The 19,675-nt window shown below is 38.8% G+C and overlaps 1 protein-coding gene across 1 annotated transcript; it reads right to left on the reverse strand.

Moving 5' to 3' along the window:
* Positions 1 to 2: 2 nt before the first annotated feature.
* On the reverse strand, positions 3 to 19,065 carry LOC124862790 (formin-like protein 1). Its single transcript, XM_047356918.1, has 25 exons — positions 18,499 to 19,065; positions 11,909 to 11,992; positions 11,438 to 11,524; positions 11,256 to 11,329; positions 9,916 to 9,999; positions 9,693 to 9,836; positions 7,899 to 8,007; positions 7,560 to 7,636; positions 7,382 to 7,475; positions 6,963 to 7,037; positions 6,617 to 6,727; positions 6,072 to 6,221; positions 5,854 to 5,955; positions 4,702 to 5,281; positions 4,488 to 4,612; positions 4,194 to 4,396; positions 3,855 to 4,089; positions 3,702 to 3,770; positions 3,542 to 3,622; positions 3,328 to 3,457; positions 3,088 to 3,251; positions 2,903 to 3,004; positions 2,728 to 2,829; positions 494 to 599; positions 3 to 403 (listed from the first exon to the last, which is right to left on the reverse strand). The coding sequence occupies exons 1-25, from the start codon at positions 18,682 to 18,684 to the stop codon at positions 339 to 341; spliced, it is 3,339 nt and encodes a 1,112-aa protein (XP_047212874.1). The 5' UTR covers positions 18,685 to 19,065; the 3' UTR covers positions 3 to 338.
* Positions 19,066 to 19,675: the final 610 nt, after the last annotated feature.

Here is a 19,675-nt window from a genome sequence, read left to right on the forward strand (position 1 = left end):
ACAATGGTTACAAAAAGGTTTACTTTAAAAATATATCATGATTTTTTTTTAACAGTATTACAATTTTAGAGCATACAAGTCCATTGATGGAGCATAGAATTGGTAAAAATAGTTTTGATGAATCAAAGTTGGAGAACTTACTGGTGAAACTGTTTTATGTTCTCCTGTATTTACATAGCTAATTCACACTAAAAATATAGTTAATACACATGATGCTGAAGCTGGTTCAAGTTATATTGTATATACATCATATTCTAAAAGCTTGGTATAGTTGCTTGTATATTTGAGTGCATGTTATGCATATTCATCAAAACCACAAAAAATAAACCAAAATTGACTCAAGTTTCCTGGCGTTGAGCTGGACGACGACCGTCTGAGCGCCTGTAGGGTGTTGCCCTCAGATCTGATGAGGCGATGACAAACATGATGTCATGAAGGTAGAATTTTACCTACAGTTTAGCGTGAAACTCTTCAGTGTTTCTTGTTACTGTACCTGTAATAATATCCTCCAGAGCACCATCTTTTCCCTCGCGTACCGGAGATTTCACCTGCCTCTTCTTTAGTTCTGCTATCAGATCCATCTTCGGCATCATGGGGCCCTAGAAAGAAGCCACATATTGAACTGAGGAAGAAACATTTATTTCTGTCATTTGGATAAATATGGCTTACAGTTAATGAAAACTACGTTTCTCAGAAAATTTGAATCCTAGGTAAGACCAAAAAAAAAACTTTTCTTACAGAAATCTCAGTCTGTGGAAAAGTATGTCCATATACTGTACAGTATATGGACAATACTTGATTGGGACTCATTTTGCATGAAGTACTGCATCAATGCAATGTTGCATGGAGTTGATCAGCCTGGGGTTTTGCTGAGGTGTTAAAGAGGCCCAGTTTACTGTATCAGTGGCCTTCATCTTGTCTGCATTGTTGAGTCTGGTGTCTTTCTTCTTTATATTACTATTAGGTCAATTTGAGTCTTCAATATTTTTATACTTTTGCTGTCTCTCTATATAGGGTTAAGGTCGGTGGGGTTTGCTGACCAACAGTGAGAGCTTTTGTCATTAAAGCAGTAAGTATTACTTTTGGCAGCATGGCAAGGTGCCAAGTCCTGATGGCAAATGTAATCAGCATCCCCAGAAAGCTTGTCGGCAGAGGAAACTTCTCTAAATGTTCCTGGCAGGTGCCTGTGCTGACATCAGAACTGGTATAATATGTTTCACCAACAGCAGCAGATGACATGGCTCCCCAAATCATCAGTGACAGAAAATTTCACGCTGGACCTCAAGAAACTTGAATTCTGTGCCTCTCCATTCTTCCTCCAGACTCTAAGACATCGATTTCCTGGTATGATGCTTCTGAAGTCTCTAGTTTAGGACTGGCTTGACATAAGGATTGTGACAGTTGTAGCCCATGTCCTAGATTTGTCTGTGTTTGGTGGCTCTTGAAACTGTGGCTGTGGGCACAGTCACATCTCTTGTGAATCTCCCTAAACTCTTTGTGGGTTTTGCTTCACAATCCTCTGAAGGCAGCAGCTATCCCTATTGCAAGCCTTGCATTTTCTACCTTATTTTTTCCACTCAACTAGCAAATAGTAAGCATGAAAGCAGCACTATGTGAACTGCCAGCTTCTCTAGCAATGACCTGTAGTTTCTCACCCTTGTACAGGGTGTCAATGTCTGTCTGCTGGACGATTGTCAAGTCAGCAGTCTTCTCCATGATTGTGTAGGCCATAGCATGGATATAACATATAATTTCCAATTTTAAAAATCCTTTTTTTATCTCCTTATGTGATATTCTAATTTCCTAAGAAACTGATTTTTGGATTTTCTTTTACATGAAGCCATGATTATCAAAATTACCAAAAACGAGTGCTTGAAACATATCACATATCTAAATAAGATATTTCCTTGTTGAACTGAATTAGGACAAATTAGCTTGAGTGATTTTCTACTTTATTGAGATGCATTTGATAATTAACGTTACAAGTATTTTAGTTTAAATATTAGAAAACAATACAATAATATGCAGTTCAAACAAATATGGGTCACTTAAAATCTCATGTGTTTTACTTGAGCTACAGAATATACTGATAGTTCTTGGAATGGCCTCTGCTGTTTTAGAGTAATTCTGTTTTAATCTCAAGATCCCTATTAATAAGAGCTAGTCATTTCAAGTCTTCACTATTTCATACTTTTCCTGTTTGGATAATTTCACACTGTCTGCTGTGGGATGTTTCATGCAGGCCATGTGTCAGTTTGTACCTGACAGAAGGAAGTTTCAGTGCTTGCTTTGACAATAGATGATTAAAATGCATTTCCTTTAATCTGCTTTCTGTAAGAAAATGTGGTTATATGGCTCAAGTAAATAATTTTAGCAGGAGTTCACAGAGTTATTTTGGTTTGGCCAGAGGTCATAATTTCTTATTTTGAGAGAGCGGACTTGCCCAAATAGGGTAAGTTGTCAGAAAATAATCAATTATATCAATGATTTGAGAGAGATTTTAACATTTTCTTGTGATTATGTCCATTATTTAATTAAAATGCTAAACTACAAAGACAAACAAACTGATTCACCATGATTAGCATAAGTATCAATTGTTTGTGTCTGGCAACAAAACGAAAATCGCAAAAGACAAAAGGGCAGCACATTGTTACGAAATAGGGGTAGAAACTAGTGAAGGAGTGAACTGACCCAGAGCTGAAGTAAATTTTGGAGGAATTTTCTTACCTTTTGTGCAGCAGCCTTGTTCGGAGATGATGTTTCTTTCTCCTCAGAACTTTCCTTTTCCTTTTCCATTTTCTTTTTCAGCTCAAGTTCTTGCTGTGCTGTCTGCATTAAGAATATGGAAAAAATTAGCATGAAAAGATCTGTTGCTAGCGATGCATAAAAGAAGGACTCTCACCTTATAAGCCTTTATGAAGCGCACAAACAGCGGGAAAAACATGGAAGGCTGCATGGTTTTAGGATTTTCTCCAAAATACTCCACAACAGAGACATAAGCCTCCTGGAGGGACAAGAACGAGTGTATGAAAAGATGATAAGAAGATTAAGAGTTGTGTGCATGGTTGAAATTGACAAAATTCCAACCTGTGCTGTCTTGCTGTCTTTGATCAAAGATTCGAGATGCTCGCTGTTTGTTTTGATGAATTCCTTTAACACCGGACTGTCATCCTGCACCAGGAACTCCTTCTTGGTCATCTCCATACCTCGCTCCAATGAGCGGATGTCCTGAAGAATGCTGTCCAAGGACACTAATTTAAAAAAAAATTTAATTTCAAACACATTCTCAAACTAAAAAAGTGGGATAACTTAAGTATATCTATGTACCAAGAGCTGCTTTGTCTATAAAGTGAAGGTCAGTGTGGAAGTTGACCAGGTCCGGGTATTTTTCAAGAATGATATTAGTCATGAAGTGAAGTAGCGTCTGGGAGCGGTCGGTGGATTTGGTCTCCAAGAGCTGAAAGGTGACGAAACGCGTTTAAAGTAAAGTAATGTGTGTGTTGTAAAAGCAAAAGTAAATCTACAAAGCAAAGCTACTTACAAGGTCAAGACTCTGCAGCCTGAAACCGTATGCCGCACCTCTCTTACTACTGTTCATGTAGTTACCAAAGGCGAGAACAATCTGAAAGAGAATGCGTGTGCTGAATTATAAAATCTCACATTTAGAAGTTGCACCAGTGTTTGTATACTGTTCGGCTTACTTCTAAGATCTTTTTCAGTTTAGCTGAAGACTTGATAGACATGGATGCAGCAATGATGGAATTAAGTTGCTGCGGATTAAGAAAAAATACCATAAGCCCATTTGGTTAAAGCTTATTCCAGTTGAAGTGTCAAAGTTTTTCCCACAAACTGACCGGCCGCAGGCGTTTGATGCTCTCTGGGAAGTTGCCCATGAAGGTGAGTGTGTTTATTCGCTGACTTAGACGAGCGATCTTCCCGAAACGTAAAATGAATTGGTCTTCATCTGTCAGTTCCTCCAGTGGACGACCTTCTTTCTCGTAGTTCACAAGAAGTTTCATTTCAAAGTCTGATGGTATGAAGTGTTCAAGCAATTCCAGGAAGTCTATGGACAGAGACTGCTGGTCATACCTGTGCAATACAAGGATTTTGGTTAAAGAGAGGTGTAGAGTTGGAAGGGACAGAAAGATATTTATTCTGAGAGCTATAGACAGTAATGCAACATAAAGACATACATCTCTATGGCTGTGCAGATAGCCGATGGGCTCTTTCCTCCCTTGCGAAGAGTGATGGCTAGATTTTTTGCCTTGTTTCCATCAATGAGGGATATCTTGGTGGGAGCTTTTTGCGTCACCTTTTTCTTAACCTTGGACAGGTCTGCTGGATTTCCCTGGGCCCTTGTTTTGAACTGTTCCTCAAACATCTCCATGTTCAGCTCCTTGTATGGACAGAATGTGAGGCAGAGAAAATTAATCATTTAATTCCAGGATCCAATCAAAACGTCAATATTGCAAGATGCGTAATCTCACCACTAAGATCTGCTCGTCATCTAGCTCGTTGAACACTGTGCCTGTTACTTGGTTTGGTTTTAAAGGCTGCCAGTTTAACAAAGGCATCCTGTACTTGGTCTGAATGGGTTTCTTAGTCTTGAACCCTGAGCAAACACAAACAAGAGAAGAGGTCAAACACAGATCAGGTCATGAACTTTAGTGAGACTTTTCCAGTTTGTCTCAATGTGCTCACCAGATTGGGCATCTGGAGCTCCAGGAGGAGGTGGGGGTCCTCCACCAGGTGGGGGAGGAGGAGGTGGGGGACCACTACCAGGTGGAGGAGGTGGAGGAGGGGGTCCAGCACCAGGTGGAGGAGGTGGAGGAGGAGGAGGTGGTGGACCTGCCCCGGGTGGTGGAGGGGGTGGAGGGGGTGGAGGAGGAGCAACAGAGCCTCCACTTGATGGAGGAGGAGGTGGTGGGGGAGGAGTCACAGTCTCTCCTGGACCACCAGGAGGGGTAGATGGAGAAGGTGGAGAGGGGAGGGTGGATGCTGAGGAGGAGATGCTTGGTTGGGTGGTTGAGGATGGGCTTTGGACATACTCAACAACTTTCACAGGCACAACCTGGATGTCCAGAGCTCCTGAGGGAGTGCGTCCGAGTCTGATCAGCCCCTTGTCCTGCAGCTCATGGATCTTCTGCTCCAGCTCAGAAGGTGAGTGACTGGCAGAGGTGCCCAGACGCTCCCGGTCCCTCTCCCTCTCTCTGTCCAGCTCACGCTCTCGTTCTCTCTGCTGCAAAGAACTAACCTGGGAACATGATTCCCGGAGGCTTTCCTGTGGGATGCAGACACAGATTTATTAACTTGATTCATCTGTCTTCAGGTAGTTTCCCATACCTATTAGTCCAACAATTGGAGTCCCACTTTATAAATGCTTTTTACTAAGAGAGTGGACATTACTTCATGGCTTTAATGCCTAATACCTGCCCAGATTTACATTTTAATAAGCCAAAAACATTACTTGTATTTTGTCAGGGGAAGATTTTAAATAACAAAATGTCCTAGATAAGTTCACAATATGTGAATAGCTTTTCATCTAAACAAAAGCGTGTGTTCAAAGGTCAGGGGCATATTACCTGGTAGTTGTAGATACTTTTGTTTAACTAAAAATGTTATCCAGATACATTAATAGCACAAGATTATGTTGCTTCAGAGACTTAGTTATTTCAGGACATGTAAAACTTTACATTAAAAAGTTGGAAATAACAGTTTTTATGTCCTCAAAACATATTCAGATATGATTCTTTATTTCATATTAGGATTATAAGTTAGCTGTTTTGATCAAATTCAGTGAGATCAATGTCATGATTTCTTGTCTGATAGTGTGTGTTGTAAGTGAGCTCATACTTTGAGCAACTCAGTTTCCTTGGTGGCCTGCATGAGCTGAGTCTCCAGTTCAGATATCCTCTCTGTGGTCTGAGTCTCGAGCTCCTGAAGCCGGGAGTTCAGCTGCGAAATAAAACAAGCATAATCCTTCTATTACATCACTTCTTAAAATCATAATCAATGCAGCAGAAGGGTCTTCTTTACTGAGCTAAGAATTCTCTAATAATGTAATATTTTACCTGTACGTTGTGATTCTGCAGTTCATCCACATGATCCAGCACTCCTCCCCTGTTCTCAGCATCCTCCAGCAGAGCTCCAACATCCAACACATTGTCCAAGTAGGCCTGGATCTGGACCTTCAGCTTTTCACTTTCTGTCTGTTTCACACTCTGATGCACAGAAACGTATGATATTAAAAAGGATCATACATCTGATAATATATGTTCTGTATATTTAAATATAATTGTATGTTTAATGCTTATACATCATATAATCACTGTCATGTTAGTAAACCCGAGAGAAATATCTGAAATTAGGTCATCACTATTTACAGCTCAGTAGAAAGGAAAACATAATTAAATTACAAGTTAACAAAAATGATTAAAAAAAACCAAAAAGTAAGAATTGCAGACAAAACAGTCAAAAAATGCCTCAGGTTCACTTGATAGCTCACCTGGAAGCTCATCATGTATCTTTAAGCCCACATAAACTATCACCTGACACATTATTTTGTTTTGCACTTCTGATAAGTAAAGACCTGACCTGTGTTTCTGCCAACACTCACCTCCAGATACTTGTCTAATCCAAGGTGAGTGAACTCATACTGCAGATGGACTCGGAAGTTCATGTTCTCCACTGAATGGACCACAATGTTAATGAACTGCATGCAGGCCACCTGCAGACAAACATGGCAGTTAAACCAGAGTAATTTGCAGCCACTTAATTTTTCCTCATTCAGTTAAAAAAAATAGCCTTAATAATCTCAAAGGGAAAAATAATGTTATTTTTTTTGTTCTTACTTGTTCAAGTTTTAATTATTAAGAATTATTCTTTTTAATTAATATTTTAAAATGTCACAACCTAAAATTAGATAACATTGTGCAGTAAAGGTGGTAAATCGATGGTCCTACCATGAAGTCAATGTTGTTGTCATCATTGATGAAGTACTCCATCAGTTTTTCAAAGCGGTTCCTCTCTTTGCTCACCTGAAGACAATGAAAGCATCTTAGATATGCAGTTAAACTGTTACCTACCTGGGGACATAAATGTCATTTTTTAAATTTTTGATTAATGTATTGGAATTATCTGAACTAACTGAACCAAAAAACACAAAATATGCTACATCACTGAACTGCATCTAGGTTTCGACATACACACATGCAAAACTCACACGAGTTAGAAATGTGACAACACCGCATAGGAGAGGTGGACTGTGTCATAAGATGAGTCATGGAAGAGTGCAAATGTGCAGCAATAGTTTTACTAAAGAGTAAAAATCACGGGGGACTTGTTGGGTTACGGCAAAAGTGATTTAAAACACAAATTTAACCTCCTTAAAGTTGTCAAAAGCGGAGAGAATGATGTCATGCCCTCCTCTGACGAGGCAAACAGCAGCCAGCAATTCCAAGACGAGAGCTTTGGTCCTGTTACAGCAGAGGGGGATACGTCAGGTGTCCATACAAACAGGCCAGTGAGGCACAGTTTAACTCAAACACAAAGGAACTCACCTGGGATTCCTGCTGTTGAGGCTGAGAGTGATCTCGTTCACACAGCATGGGTGAGTCATTACAAGGTTAAAACCAGACTGAAAGCAAAAGAAAGTTTTAAACTGATTGTGTTCAAGCAAGTTGATGCAATAGAAAAATAAAATAGTTTTTTTGTTACATTGACATTTAACGATTCTGTAAATTACAAAATAAGACATTTCAGCATTGTCCTGGAATTCAAATGAAAGCAGAGGAAGCTTAAGATGTTTGCTGAACCATAGACAAATTTACTTTCTTTTTAATAGATGAAAAAACATGGATTAGGTTGCATGTTCACACTGATGTTTGATATTACTCTACCTGGTAGTTCATGATGGCTCTTAAGCACATAATGCACACGTGTATATCATCTCTCTGATGGGACAAATGTGACTTCTTATGCATCCTGTTTGCCAGAGTGGAGCTTATTCTGTAAAGGAATAACAAATGTAAGAGCATAAATAAACAAAAGCAGTGAGACAAGACGTTTACTGAGAAATAGCCATAAATGCAATCCAGGCATCTGCTAAGGTTGTCAGCTACATATTGCTGTGACTTCAGGGAATATTTCTTGATGTCTGATACAGGGGTTGGACAATGAAACTGAAACACCTGGTTTTAGACCACAATAATTTATTAGTATGGTGTAGGGCCTCCTTTTGCGGCCAATACAGCGTCAATTCGTCTTGGGAATGACATATACAAGTCCTGCACAGTGGTCAGAGGGATTTTAAGCCATTCTTCTTGCAGGATATGTGATACTGGTGGAGGAAAACGTTTCCTGACTCGCTCCTCCAAAACACCCCAAAGTGGCTCAATTATATTTAGATCTGGTGACTGTGCAGGCCATGTGAGATGTTCAACTTCACTTTCATGTTCATCAAACCAATCTTTCACCAGTCTTGCTGTGTGTATTGGTGCATTGTCCTCCCGACACACGGCACCGCCTTCAGGATGCAATGTTTGAACCATTGGATGCACATGGTCCTCAAAAATGGTTCGGTAGTCCTTGGCAGTGACGCGCCCATCTAGCACAAGTATTGGGCCAAGGGAATGCCATGATATGGCAGCCCAAACCATCACTGATCCACCCCCATGCTTCATTCTGGGCATGCAACAGTCTGGGTGGTACGCTTCTTTGGGGCTTCGCCACACCGTAACTCTCCCGGATGTGGGGAAAACAGTAAAGGTGGACTCATCAGAGAACAATACATGTTTCACATTGTCCACAGCCCAAGATTTGCGCTCCTTGCACCATTGAAACCGACGTTTGGCATTGGCATGAGTGACCAAAGATTTGGCTATTGCAGCCCAGCCGTGTATATTGACCCTGTGGAGCTCCCGACGGACAGTTCTGGTGGAAACAGGAGAGTTGAGGTGCACATTTAATTCTGCCGTGATTTGGGCAGCCGTGGTTTTATGTTTTTTGGATACAATCCGGATTAGCACCCGAACATTCCTTTCAGACAGCTTCTTCTTGCGTCCACAGTTAATCCTGTTGGATGTGGTTCGTCCTTCTTGGTGGTATGCTGACATTACCCTGGATACCGTGGCTCTTGATACATCACAAAGACTTGCTGTCTTGGTCACAGATGCGCCAGCAAGACGTGCACCAACAATTTGTGCTCTTTTGAACTCTGGTATGTCACCCATAATGTTGTGTGCATTTCAATATTTTGAGCAAAACTGTGCTCTTACCCTGCTAATTAAACCTTCACACTCTGCTCTTACTGGTGCAATGTGCAATCAATGAAGACTGGCTACCAGGCTGGTCCAATTTAGCCATGAAACCTCCCACACTAAAATGACAGGTGTTTCAGTTTCATTGTCCAACCCCTGTATATTGCATCAGTCGGACAGCGAACAGAGAATAAACTGTGCAACAAAAATTTTCAGGAAATTAGAATTATGCTGTGTCATCTTCTCTGAGAAACTGGTTGTGACTCCGGAGCACATACGCACGCACTCCATGACTTCTGATTTACTAATTCTAAAGTTTTATCTGTTCAACTAAACAGGCTGCAAGTTCTTTTTCAAGAACAGCTCTATGTGGACAACCAGGTCTCTTTCTAACCACTAGCATACCTCTGATATTGTATTGCTGCAGCTTCTTACCTTACAGTAAGGGCCCGTGCGGCTCTGGTCATCCCATGCGAGTGACCACTGCTGGAGCTCTTGGTCAAATCTTCCATTGACCGCTCTGCCGGTTTTTGTCTTTCTGATAGGGTGCCACCATTTTCCACAGTCTCCAAATCAAATCTGCAAAATGTTGAGATTCACTTTTAGTGATAAATATTGCTGTTAAGTATAACAGAGCAAATGTTCAGTTAGAACTCACGAGCTGTCACTTTGAGCATGGGACAGGTATTCCACCAGAACATCCAAACCTTTGTTCTGCTCATTGAGAAATTCCTGAGCCCATCTGCAGAAAGAATGATAAATTACATTGTCCTGTAGCTATCATGAAATAGACTGAACGTAAAAAAGGTTTGGCAGGTTTGCAGCCAGTAGCAACTTTAAACCAAGGATTTTTTCATAACAAAAATGTGTTCAGTTTAGTCATTGATGTGGAGGACAGACAAAAATATTTCTAAGTAAACACAAGTTTCCACTTGATCTGCAGCACAGCTTGCTGCTACAGGAAATTAGAAACATAGCCCCTCTGAATTAACTGGCTTCCGGTGTTCCTGCATATAAATTAATACTTTGCTCACCTCAATAAACTCCCATGTTTTGTGTTACATTCATTGTTTGTAGCTAGAAATCTCCAAAGTATAACATTAGGGTTTATATGTTTGTCATGACTGAGCCAGATTGCTGAAATGTTTATTCTTACTTATGTGACTCAGAATTATGCATCATTCTTGGTTGTGGATGTATGATGGGTCATTCAAATAGATTGTGAATCATAAACTGCATTAGTAATTTTCTTAGGACATTCCTTAATATTATCCATTTTAGTTTTATACCGTGACTGATGCAAGGCAATATATTTGCATACCACCATTCATACACAAGGTAATTCATTGTGTTTTACAGTACAGCTAAGAAACAGAGATAAGACTATCACATTAAAAACACAAAAGAACATTAGTAAAAATGAAAGCTTCACATAAAAAGAGATGGTATGATACAGTTATACTGTGGAGCAGAAATTATGGGAAGGATATAGTCATCAAAGACTCCAAAATTGTAACCTTTGTCATTGTGAATTTAGAGGGACTGTGGGTAAATTAGGCTGGTTGAATATTCTTTTACTCCATGCTCTGGTCCAGCACATCCAGTTAGTAATCATGTTAGGAATGCTAACACCAACAGCAGTAGGAATGAGCTGCTATCAGATGGTGAAGCCTGAATCTACATCAAGTGTTCTGATAAGAGCTATATCTGAACTGCTGGTAATGCTAGAAGTACGCTTGGTGTGGCATCAGTATCAGTCGTAGTTCATCCTAAAGAGTTTAGCCAATTCATCTACTCATTCTTAGCATGGTTGGAGTGAATTTAAAAACATTTTTGTTCACATACTCATTATTGCACCATTGTATAACATTTCTACAAGGTGCATCCAAGTGAACGACAGAAATAGCTGAATCAGCCTTATATATATATATATGTATATATATATATATATATATATATATATATATATATATATATATATATATCACACAGACTTACCCAATGTGATTGGTACGAAGAGATATCTCCAAGGCTTTAAGGACCTGGGTTGCATCTTGAATTTTTTTCTTTGACTAAAGAAGGAAAAGAGATCATTTTAATGGTGTCATTGTACATCCTTGAAGATGAATTTCATTTTAATTTAACATTTAACATTCGGGGGGGTTGTGCGTTCCACTGACCCTGCGGGACACCCCGCCTTGATCTTGGTAGAAGCTCTTAATTTTTGACAAGTAAGTCGACGGAGGGCTCTTGACTTGGAAGCGCTCCTGGTGACACACAGAGAGCAGATTTAACATGTGCAAGTGACGCTTCACATTTTATTAGAAAACTGATGAATAGCGCAAGAGCACAATTATCATATTTATGCACCATTTGAACAATTCCTGCATGCGCAACATAAAACAAAACAACACTAACCGCTTTTGGTTGCCAGGGTGACAACTGCATCAGTTGCCACCACAGAAACTGAGCGGCAGGTTTTTTCAAATTGCACACACCGCACCAATTTTTTTCTCTGAATGGTTATGTACTCTGAGTCAACTCTGTCCTGGTAAAAGCACTGATGCAAGAATCCTGCTCTGTCTCATGACGTGTATTGTGTTTTCAAATGATGAAACATTATCAAAAAAGAAACATTATCAAAATCTCACCTGATCGCAGACTAATTCCCATTTCTTGTCATTGTCATATTGACTCAGCAGCTTAAGTTTGTCTGGAGGCAAATTCATGTAGCTCTGAAAGAGAAGAGAAGGAGAATTGTTTTTTATTTTTTATTATCATATAGATTTTTTATATTTGACCTCTTACAGATATCTTCTGTTTTTGCATTTTTGTCAAAACCTAAATGTTTCAGATTAAGACATTTTAAAATCAGACAAAGATTACTTGAGTGAACATGTAGTTTTAAAGTGACGTCAATTATTTAGGGATATAAAGCTCTCCAAACAAGTCCGGCACCATGTGAAAAAGTAATTGCCCCCTAAACCTAATAACTGGTTCTGCCACCCTGGCAGGCAACAGATGTTGCTTGCATTTCTGTGGAGGAATTCTGGCCCACTCTTCTATACAGAATTGTTTTAATTCAGTCTCATTGGAGGGGTTTTGAGCATGAATGGCCTGTTCAAAGTCATGCTTCTGTCATGTCGAGTGAGGGTTTAGCAGGATCACAGTCAAAATTTTCTGGTAGAGAAAAGAATTACAGCAAGATTTTCAGTACCTGAAGAAGCAAACCAGCCTTAGACTATCAAAGTATCACCACCGTGTTTGATTGTCAGTATGGTGTTCTGTTTCTGAAATACTGTGTGAGTTTTACCCGGGATATAATAGGAAACATCCACTTTTTTCTTGTCTGTGCACAAAATGTTTTCCCAAACGTCTTGAGGATTATCAAGATGGTTTTTTTTTTAACCAAATGTGAGACAGGCATTTCTGTTAATTTTGGTCACCGGAGGTTTTGGCCTTGGAACTTTACTATGCAGGCGCGTAGTTAGACCTGGGAAGCCCCGGATGTTTTCTGAATAGCCCCGGACTTAGAAGAAATTTAGAAGTATTAAAAAGATGCAGCCACAAAATGGTATTGGCCTTCACAGTTTTATTTAAAAACAATCAGATTTTTTCAATTGTGTTCCTTATAATCACGTCCCGCTCCACCTAACCTGACACTGAGTTAAAAGGAGAAGACAAAAAAATAGCTATTTGCGCACTCGCGGCACCGTAAATGCGCAACTACGCGCACAGCCAGAGACGGACTCCATTCTGAAGAAGTCCAGAACTGCAGTTTACTCCAGGTCGACCTTCCTCCTTCATTATTTGAAAAGTTACACTGAGCGGCTCGAACAGAACTCATTTCAGAGCAACCGTGGAGCCAACCGGAGAGTGGGAGCCTGGAGCGTGTGGACGCCGGTGAACAGGTGGATGCCGACCGGTATAACCCAGACGAAGATAGAGCAAAAGTAAGCATCCCTCTTCTCTTTCATATCTTCTGTGCTGATTCTAAACATACAGCTCTGGGTTTAAACATGCAGGATAATTAAGAAATAAATCATAGCAATTAATCACAGGTGGACCATTGATTAGTTAACTATTTTATTTTTCTGAATTACACATGTAATATTATATAAACTAAACTAATTAAACAAGGATAGAGTTTTACTGAAGATGAGACATACATACCATATGTATACAGTTATTAATAACTGTAATATTAGTACTGATAAGGTCCAGGATGAGGCTCTATGCTATATTTTAAACACAGTTTAACACCCTTTCCTCTCAAAGTGTTTAATAGTAAGAACTGCACTAATGTCTCACATGCTCTGTGCAGAATAAAAGACTGTGTTGTAAAATGTTTCATTTATTATTTTCGGCAGGCCAAATTTCTTCAGAAGTGGAATGAAGGGCTGAAAAGATGGCAGTAAAAGAGAACAGGTTCATAAAAGAAGGAACAGTTTTAATTAAATGTTTCAAAAGCTCTTGGCATAATAAAATAAATGTGTTGTAGGATTGTTACCATTTGACTAAGATTTAGGAAAATCAACTTTATACCACTTTCCTTTTTTGAAATATAAGACTAAAGACAATGGAGCCTCAGGAGAGGAACAGTTTGATGAGAATAACGTTTAAAAAGGTAATTTATGTAGATGACAAAAAGAAGCACATTTATCTGGCCCACAGTAAACATCTCTGAGTTTAAGAAAAACTTTTGTCAGCAAAAATTCAGATTAAGTTCTTTTCTAAATACCTCAAAATGTGTCATTTTTTGCTTCAGCAAAATGGTTTTTCATCAGGCCTAAACTCTGTTTATCCTTGTCCTTCATTCAGCTTCTAACAAAAATAAGAAGTAAAATTATTGCAAACCTTTTTTGTTTGATTCACAATAATTTACATTCAGTCTAAAACCAGCCGAGACAGAGAACTGGTACAATATGTCCTATGTTATTTTCATTTTAAATTACCTATAAATTGTCTTATTGAAATCTAAATATCTTGGATTTGGGCTAAAGCCCCCAATGTTTGGAGACCCTAAAAACGCCCCTGTCACTATGGATACTATTTTCGCCCTGCCTCTTTTTTATTGTTGAATAAAACATGAACATTAACATTAACTGAGGCAAGTGAGGCCTGCAAGACTTTTCGTTCTTCATTCTTTGGTGACACTCTGGATAAGTTGCTGATGCAGGAGCAATTTTAGCAGACTGGCCACTCCTGACAGTTCTTTAGAAAAATGCTTTGTAACCCTTTTGAGACTGGGTTAGGGTTCTCATTTGTTCTTGAATTTTCTTTGATCAGGACATGATGTGTTGCGTTTTTAGATCTTTAAGTGTACTTCATGTTGTCAGACAGGTTTTATTTAAGTGATTTCTGCATCATGAACAGTCTGGCAGTAAACAGGCCTGGCTGTGGTTAGTGTTTTGATGTTTTCAAAAGGTGATTAATTATGTGTTCACATAGGAGCAAGTTGTTTTTTATAGGTTTCTTTCTCTTAATAACTGAAATTATATTTAGAAAACATTTTTTATTTACTCAGTTTATCTTTGTCTGATATTAAAATTTGTTTAATGATCTGAAACAATTAAGGAAAACAAATCAAAGAAAACAGCAAGGAGACAAATACTTTGTCAGACATCATCCTTGTGTGCACATTCTTTATTTTTCTTGCTTTTGCAATTCTTCAGTCTAACATGACACCTTTCATATTTCAGTGAGAAGTGAAGGATGTATCTGTTTGGAACAAAAATGACTCAGTGTATACATGAGCGGTTGTCAAGAGATACTTCACCCCCAAATAAATCTTTGTGATAAGTGCACCTTTCTACATCTCAGAGATGTACATAAGCATTGCTGGTGACACTGATACAAGCCAATAGAGCTTGACTTTTGCACTTGTTACAAAAAACAATCGACTCCATTTTTTGTGTTGGGTTTTCCCCAAGTCATTGTTAGCCCTAAAGTAATCCACTGCTGTCTGCTACAGGCTTTCAAATTTATGATTTGGTATGCAGTTCATCAGCAGATATAACAGAGTTAGTAATAAATAAAAAAAACACATATCCATACTGCCGGACATCCAGCAGATAAATAAAAGACAAAGTAAACTCATAAATCTTGTTTTTCTGCTTCCGTTTTCCAAATATTTTTAAATAATTTTGATAAAGAACTGTGTAAACTGTACATAACAAGGACCAGTACTGAAAACCCCCACCTCCACAGATTTTAGTGTAGGTTGTCATATTCATAGCAAAAGTTTAGCTCAGTGTCAAGAAAGGGCAACTCCTGCGTAAATGACTGTTCCTTCTCTTTAAAGGGTAAAGAAATTAAGGAAATAAGGACCCAAAATAAATTCTATGAATAATTCAGCATCAAAGAAGGTAGCTTGTGATTAAGGGAAATTCTTACTAACATTATTTAGCGCCCCCACCCATTTTTTTATGTCAGATTATGCACTTTGATCTGACCTAAAACACCAAACACACTGTCAGCGTTGGGTGTGGTTTTGAGTTACCCCCTGCACACCCAAACAGCGGCTTGGCGTTTCTTTTCACATATTTAAAAACGAAGAGGTTTAAAACGGAAATGGCCCGTTGCCTTGGTTCAGAAGAGCAACGCTTCATCCTTGGTGGGGTAAGGGTGGAGTCCCTCTGTGGGCTTTGTGGTAGGAAAAGAGGACAGATGATAATGTAAGTCATGCACTTTTTAGTTCGGATGAAATGGGGTAAAAAATAAAGAAGGAAAAGGTCCACTTCTCATTTTGTAGAAGAATTATTGATACGCACTTTCAATCTAGTTGTTGCACATCTTAAGCTTACAATGGAAGTATTCTGCTGAAAGAGGAAGTGAGGTCATACATTCATATGAGCACTGAGAGTGTGTAACAGGCACGAAGCTGCACAGACCATGTTGGTTCAGTATGTGAGATTGTCACACCCACAAGTTTAAATATATGCATTTCAAAATTAGGTGTTATATTTTATTTATTAAGGGAAACAAAAACTAATCTAAACCAGAATTGTTTGAAGCTTTCAAGGTGATACCACAGCATCTCAATAGCCCAGAATTTGACTATGCCACTCTAAAGGTCATCAGCATGTATAGCGGTCAGTATAATGTTCTTTTTTAAAATACTGTGTTAGTTTTATACCAGATGTAACAAGACGCTCACCTTCCAGTAAACTTTACTTTTGCTCGCAAACTCCAGATTATTTTCCCAAAGGCGTTGGAGATCATCTGGATGTTATTTTCTTTTGGCAAATGTTAGATTGTTTTGTGTTTTTTACTGTCAGCTGTGGTTCTGTCTTGTAACTCTGGAAGAGTTTCTTTCTTATTGTCGAATGATGAACATTGACTTTAATTGAGGCAGCTGAGGCCTGCAGTGCTTTAGATGTTGTTATGGGTTCTATTATAACCTGCAAGAGTTATTAATGCACTCTTGGAGTAAGTTTTAAGGCCAGCTTGTTCTAAGAAGGTTCACTAATGTTCCATGTTTTCTGGCATTGGAACATTTTCCAGACTGCTACATGTCAGTAATGTCAGGGATCTTTTTTCTCATCAGTTTATGAATTTCTTTGAATACTAGCATGATGTGTTGCTTTTCGAGAACTTTTACTCTATTACACAGATACACATTTATTAAAACACTTAGATGTTAATCAGCGGTAAGTTAAAATAAAATCAATGCTTTTCTCCATCTTCGACTGATGCACAAATCATAAACAGCAGCTCCTGGGGAAAATAATAATATATCTTTAGCCTCATAGCATAACTCCCTTAGTCATACTGACTAAGGCACTATTACCAATTAATTTATGATAGAATTCTGTGTACAATTTAAATAAACAGCTATTTTATTTTGTTTTATTTTAACAGCTGGTGGCTATCTCCAGCAATCTCTGTGTGAGAGGCAGGGTACACACTTTACAGGTTGCTGGTCACTCACCCATGCAAGCACAAACCATAGCTAAGGACAATTAAGACTGACCAATTAAGCAAACAGTCTTGTTTTTTGGACTTTGGAAGGAAGCCTGAGTTCCCATAGAGAACCCACACATGCATCCGTAGTTGCATGACTTTTACCGTTATTCTGCCATCATCTTTATACTGGGGAGAACAGTCATTATAGTAATTAAGTAATCTTTGGTAATGTAATATTTCCCCTTTCTTGTCTGATATAGAATTGCATTTGCTCAACAAATTAGGATCTTTGTTGGGTTTTTGTTTGTTCATGTAAGTTGTCAAATCTTTTTGACCCCACCCAGGTCCTAATGTTTGGGAAGTATTTTGAGGACTTTAACTAACACCTTAAACAATTATAAGCTGCAATACAAAACTCTTTTCGCAACTAGTTTTGAATATAATCAGTTGCAAAGAAACTCCTTAGTTTGAGATTAATAAAAATAAATTCCTTTGCTTTTCATTTGAAGTGTTGTTCACTCTTCACTACTTTTGAATAAATCTAGAGAAAGATGAAAGGATAAAGCAAGCCATTGCTTCCTGTTGTAATGTTTACATCTCCTGGCATCATCACACAGCAGGTTACAGGAATAAAGTTCATACTGATACTAATGTTACTGACTTAATCTTGCCATGATCACAATTCAGTTTATAATTTCTGTTCTTTGCATTTCATTAATGCATTGTTTTGATCGCACCAACATAAACAGATCTTCTTTTTCAACTCAACAGATTTTTAATTTTACAAGAATTTGAATTTGATCTGATGGCTTTGTGATTTCCACAAGTACTATAGGTATTACTTTTGAAGTTTGGGGATTTTTGTCCTTGTTTTAGGGACTGTTGAAAGAATGGTGAAACACTTGCTTTCCGGTGCTGTGTGCTTTCATATAAATGTGTTGCTCAACTTCCCCTTGAGGCCTGCTACCCATCCAGTCTGGCATTTCAGAAATACCTAGAATTATTGGTGAGCATTTGGGCAAAATGACAGGTGATAGATCACTTTCAAAGATCCTAATAAATGGCATTGGATTTTACAACAGAAAGTGAGATAAATGGTGGCAAAACACACCATAAGTAAAAGAAATGTAGGTAAACATGACTAAATAACTGCTACCTTTACTTACTTTAAGTCACATTTGATTTATTTTATGTAGTTTCCTATTTCTATGTTTCCGGATCAGCTGGTTCATTACCAAAACCTGCATGTTTCCTTAGGTTTCTGCAGCTGCAGCTGCATCTACAGTCTGGTTTGTTTTCATATGCAGTAAGGGTGTGTACCTCAGCTACTCACCAGCACCACATTGAAGCGTTCCTCCAGCTCCTCTCCTGGGGGCATTGGAAGTTTTGGGGGAGAAGACTGCTTCTTCTGCAAAGACAGTGTGGGGTCGCTCATCGCTGAAACTGCCCCAGCTGAGTTTCTGGCCTCTCTGCCCTCAGCCGCCTCATGCTCCAAGCCACCTGCGGCCGCATTCCCCATCACTAATCTCCACACGTAATCCAGGAGGAAAGCTGTACACAAACCAATTCACCCAAAAATCTGTGTTCCACAGCAATGTAACAAAAGGTGATCACTCCAAATGACAAGGAAGACAGTCCTGCGCCTTCAAGGTGAAGAACATTAAGTCTCTGGTTCACTGAAATCTTGTTCGTCCAGATGCCACCAGAAGTGATGAAAAAAGTAGGGTTGTCCTCATGTTTGCTCTAGGTTCAAGGTAAAAACCCTTGTCAGGTCCTATCAGAACTCAGAAAAGTCTAGCTTGTGTCTTACCAACTACTAACTGCACTTGTTGAAAACCTATCTGCTAAGTAAAATGCAGAGGCCTGCCTGTGAGAGGAAGGAGAGGGAGTATGAAACACTGTAACTAAGTCAGAAACCACAGAAGCACAAAAGCAGAAGAGTAACTTCCTGTGTGTGACATCAACAGAACCTGGTGTTGAGAACAGGGTGGAAGATCAATGTGGCAACCGTTAGTAACATGCATGACGAAGGTGGATGATTAGAAGAGAAAAGTAGAATAGGACAGCAAAAAATGTAAAATATGAAGTTAGTTAAATACAGTTATTACATCAGCAGATGCACATGAAAATTTAACACCGGGCTAAAATAAAAAGTACAGAAAAATGCCCCTGTTAATGATGAAAATCTCTTCACTGGATCTGTTTATTTCCTTTAACTTCTTTTTATATAATTAAATTACTGGATATTCATTTTTGCCAGTTAGGAAAATAAATGTAACTTTGGCTAATATGATAAAACAGCGCCATCGTGTGGTAAAGATTAATCGTACATAACTATGGTGCGTTCAGTGTCATTGTGTTTGTCAACCTCAATCTTCGATCTCCTGATTAGTTTAATGATTAAAATTTTTCCATTTAGTAAATAGGTTTCTCGGTATATAAAAAGGCAACTTCCACCATCAATTAATGGTTTTATGACTTTGTTGGTGTGTGCGCCGCGCATAAACTGA

The sequence above is a fragment of the Girardinichthys multiradiatus genome, chromosome X (genome assembly GCF_021462225.1).
Source record: "Girardinichthys multiradiatus isolate DD_20200921_A chromosome X, DD_fGirMul_XY1, whole genome shotgun sequence".
Classification (NCBI taxonomy): domain Eukaryota; kingdom Metazoa; phylum Chordata; class Actinopteri; order Cyprinodontiformes; family Goodeidae; genus Girardinichthys; species Girardinichthys multiradiatus.

Bases quoted from the DNA above. Each gene is read 5' to 3' on its own strand.
- LOC124862790 (XM_047356918.1), bottom strand. From the start codon at position 18,684: ATGGGGAATGCGGCCGCAGGTGGCTTGGAGCATGAGGCGGCTGAGGGC. The intron at 11,525-11,908 runs GTGAGATTTTGA...GTGTGTCACCAG, and splicing joins GGGAATTAGTCTGCGATCAG to GAGCGCTTCCAAGTCAAGAG. The intron at 7,476-7,559 runs GTGAGTTCCTTT...CTGCTGTAACAG, and splicing joins CTCAACAGCAGGAATCCCAG to GACCAAAGCTCTCGTCTTGG.